Consider the following 3,441-nt stretch of genomic DNA (forward strand, 5'->3'; position numbering starts at 1 on the left):
TTAAAAAAAAAAGTATATGTGCTGAAAACTTCAATCTTAACTTTAAGGAAACTTTTTAATTGATTAATAAATAAATAATACATGGAAAAAAATCGTAGTATACGTATATTAAATACATATGAAAAATTTTCAAATTTTAATTAGTTAATTACAAAAATGTAAAATTACAATATTAAATCATCATGAAGTTCAACATTCTTACAACATCATGGATCATTATCATCATCATCATGATTTTGTAAAGTTCAAAAAAGAAGATGCAAGAAACGAATAAAAAGCATAAAACTAGTTGGAATATTTTCATGGTAAGAATCCTCTTTGTACAGTTTCCAAAGTTAACACATGCTCGGAGAAAAAGGGTCATGACCCCATGTGAAATTTACATCTTCCTCACACTGTACAAAGCCATTCATATGTTCACAAAAAAACCCAAATTACAAGAAACAAAAAGAAAAAGTTTTAGCTATGGCTTCTACTCTTTACCTAAAGAAACCTTACTCTTTCCCATGTTCCCTTTTGCCCTAATTTTAACAATCTTAATTTTCTTTTTTGGTAATTTATTTCACTTTAATTCCACAATAATTGGAACTCGTGCTCTCCACCACCAAATCATCTGCTGCTTTTATTTTTCAAGGAATGAAAGAAGACCCATCATGGGCTGCAAAATGAGGAAGCAGTTGTGGAGGATTTACTCTTGTTTGGCTACTCTGATCAAAAGAAATGAAAGAAGGATTATAATACTCATGAACAAGAGTAGAATTCTTAAGGCTATTAGCAACTTCATGGCCACTTTGTCCCTTTAATTTTGAACTAGGAGGAGAGTCTTTCATGGAAGAACCACATTGTCTAGGCTGTGTTTGGTAAAAAACTTTGGAAACCACGAGTTCTCCATCTTTCTCTTCCTCGTTATTACCAAGATGATATTGGTGCATTACCCAATTGGTCTTCTCTGGCTTTCTTTGCTTCCCATAATTGGTGTAAAGCACTAGAATCTTCTTGTATCCTTTCACCTTTCCACCAACAAAAACTGGTCTAGTCTTGCCGGTTTTGTGCCACCGGGTCTCGCCACCTTCGGCGTCTGTGTGTACCTTTCTTCTTTTTCTTGTTCCTGTTGTGTATGCTTTGGATGGTCGATGGAAAAAGTGGCGAACCAAACCGTCTTTGCTGACTCCTGCAAAGGGAAAGATACAAATATGTGATATTTACGGTGAGTTAAAAATAAAATGCTTTACACGAATTGCACGAAGATCGAATCCTCAATCTTAGAACAAGAGTGCAAATCACTTATCCCAACACTCAGTTAATTAATTAGATATCGATATTTTGATATTCAAAAAATAGGGATACGGTGAGTGTGTAAGTTAGTTTAGTCAGAGATTTTTTTTTCCTTTTGTTTGCCAGTTTAACCGCCTATTTATTGTAGTGCTACCTATCTCTATTACTGATCTATACGTACGGATGCATCAGAGCCTCTCTCCACGTCAGGCGGCCATTTAATTCTTTATGGCGTACATGCGGATAGGGCTGCGAAGTGACTGGGCCAGCTGTTCTCCCTCACATCACATCACCGGGCTGTTGGACCCGTGCTCCTAAGGATCTAGCCTGCCCCATGTATTTTGACTAAAATTTACGCTATTGAATCAATCTGCTTAAGAATGACCCGATGATTTTTGGACCTACATTCTTGTTTAGGGTAATTGTTTTAGTTTCCATAATTGGAAAACTAATGCTTAGAAGAATTATATTGTGCAAAATTAGGGTTAGTTGGAGGGTGTCTTCATTTCTAGGTATGAAGGTTTTCTACTTTCTTTCTTTTATAATGAAAAATGCTGTAAATGTATAGCAAAGTTAGTTGGTGGGTTTTCATCAAATGAGAAGAATAGGTTAACTACTATTATGGTTGAATCTCTGAAGAATGTTTCTCTTTCTTTTTCATCTTCTCACACAAAGCAAACTGGAATCCAATGGAAAACTGTGTGCACTCCGTTTCATGCATAAATAAATGCATATCGTCTCCATAACTGTGGGTCTACAGGTTCTTCAGATATCAACCTAAGCACAAGAGAGAGAGAGAGCTACATGGATCACCTCAGTTTTTGCAGTTATTGGATTTTCAGATCATTAATGACCTAATCTTTAACTTCAAACATGAGAAACCTACATGCATGAGTTTTAATTGAACATGAGACTTTACTGTTCTGGAGAAGATTCCCATTGATTAACTTTGATCATAAATTAACTTTTAATAGTCATAAATTGAATGTGATGATTAAAAAGAATACCAGATCTTAAATACTATAAGGAACTAGAAATTTTCGACAAGATCCAAGGGATGTTTTCACCTGGCAACTTTTGTGGGTGAGTGTAGCAAATTCCATTCTCTCCTTCAATTGTGGGGATAAACTCATCGATTAAAGGATGAAGCTTACGAGCATCAGACTTGACTTTTCCTTCCAAATGCTCAAGCAGCTCTTGATCAGTTGGATCAAACTTCACTCCAGCAGGTAGCCCTGGCAAATCATGGATTCTCGCCTATGATAATAACAAAAGGAAAATGATTAGAAAATTATGATGATAATGTGAAGAGAAAACGATAATTTATAAAGAAAAACCTGATCTTGGCATTTGATCTGGTGACCACAAGAAGGGCAGCTTTTAAGTAGGCTGTGTTTGTGTGTTTGAGAAAGATTAACAGTAGTTGAATTGGAAGGAGCTGGAGAGCTTCTTTCAATGGTTTGAACATCATTACTGTCATTGCACCAAGTCATTAATGAATCCTTTCTTTCTTGCTCTCTCCTCTACTGCTACTCCTTAATTTTGAAAAATGGAGAAAAAAAAAAGACTAAGGGATAGAGAGAGAGAGAGAGAGAAAGAATGGGTGATGAGAAGAAGAGAAAAGGAGAAAAGCAAATTTGTCTCTTCTTCTAAAGCATGTGTTGTCCCTCAAGCCATTTCTTCTTGAGGGCAGTGGAAGGAATTAAATCCTTTGCTCACTTTTTAGTCCTTTGCATGATTGATCAAACACTTCTCTCTCTCTCTCTACCCTCTTTGTCCTTTCCCCATGAGAGCCACCTAAAAAATCAAAATAAATTAAGGTGAAAATGATCTAATACAAATATAGCATGATTAAGAGCAAGAATTAAAGGCAAAAAAAATTATAAAAATATATAAATATAAATTAAAATTGCTTAACTAAAAAGTGAGATGAAATGGTATGTTTTTTTTATGAGCCATATTTTATTAATAAAATTCTAAAAAATTTGGTACGAAAGATTTTTAATCAGACTTCTCAATATACTCATCTTAGGATCAATCACGTTAATTACAGTACATTAATAAGAATATAGCGTTTAGTGCAAATCCAAACAATTAAATTAGTGAATTTTGAATATTAAATAAAAAATAGGGTTGCTTAGATTTTAAGTTTGGATTTGTGACTGT

The 3,441-nt window shown here is 34.5% G+C and overlaps 1 protein-coding gene across 1 annotated transcript; it reads right to left on the minus strand.

Moving 5' to 3' along the window:
• Nucleotides 1-258: 258 nt before the first annotated feature.
• Nucleotides 259-3,014, minus strand: LOC110629541 (NAC domain-containing protein 73). Its single transcript, XM_021776560.2, has 3 exons — nucleotides 2,613-3,014; nucleotides 2,343-2,532; nucleotides 259-1,171 (listed from the first exon to the last, which is right to left on the minus strand). The coding sequence occupies exons 1-3, from the start codon at nucleotides 2,766-2,768 to the stop codon at nucleotides 630-632; spliced, it is 888 nt and encodes a 295-aa protein (XP_021632252.1). The 5' UTR covers nucleotides 2,769-3,014; the 3' UTR covers nucleotides 259-629.
• Nucleotides 3,015-3,441: the final 427 nt, after the last annotated feature.

This window comes from Manihot esculenta, chromosome 13 (genome assembly GCF_001659605.2).
Source record: "Manihot esculenta cultivar AM560-2 chromosome 13, M.esculenta_v8, whole genome shotgun sequence".
In the NCBI taxonomy this organism is placed as follows: Eukaryota; Viridiplantae; Streptophyta; class Magnoliopsida; order Malpighiales; family Euphorbiaceae; genus Manihot; species Manihot esculenta.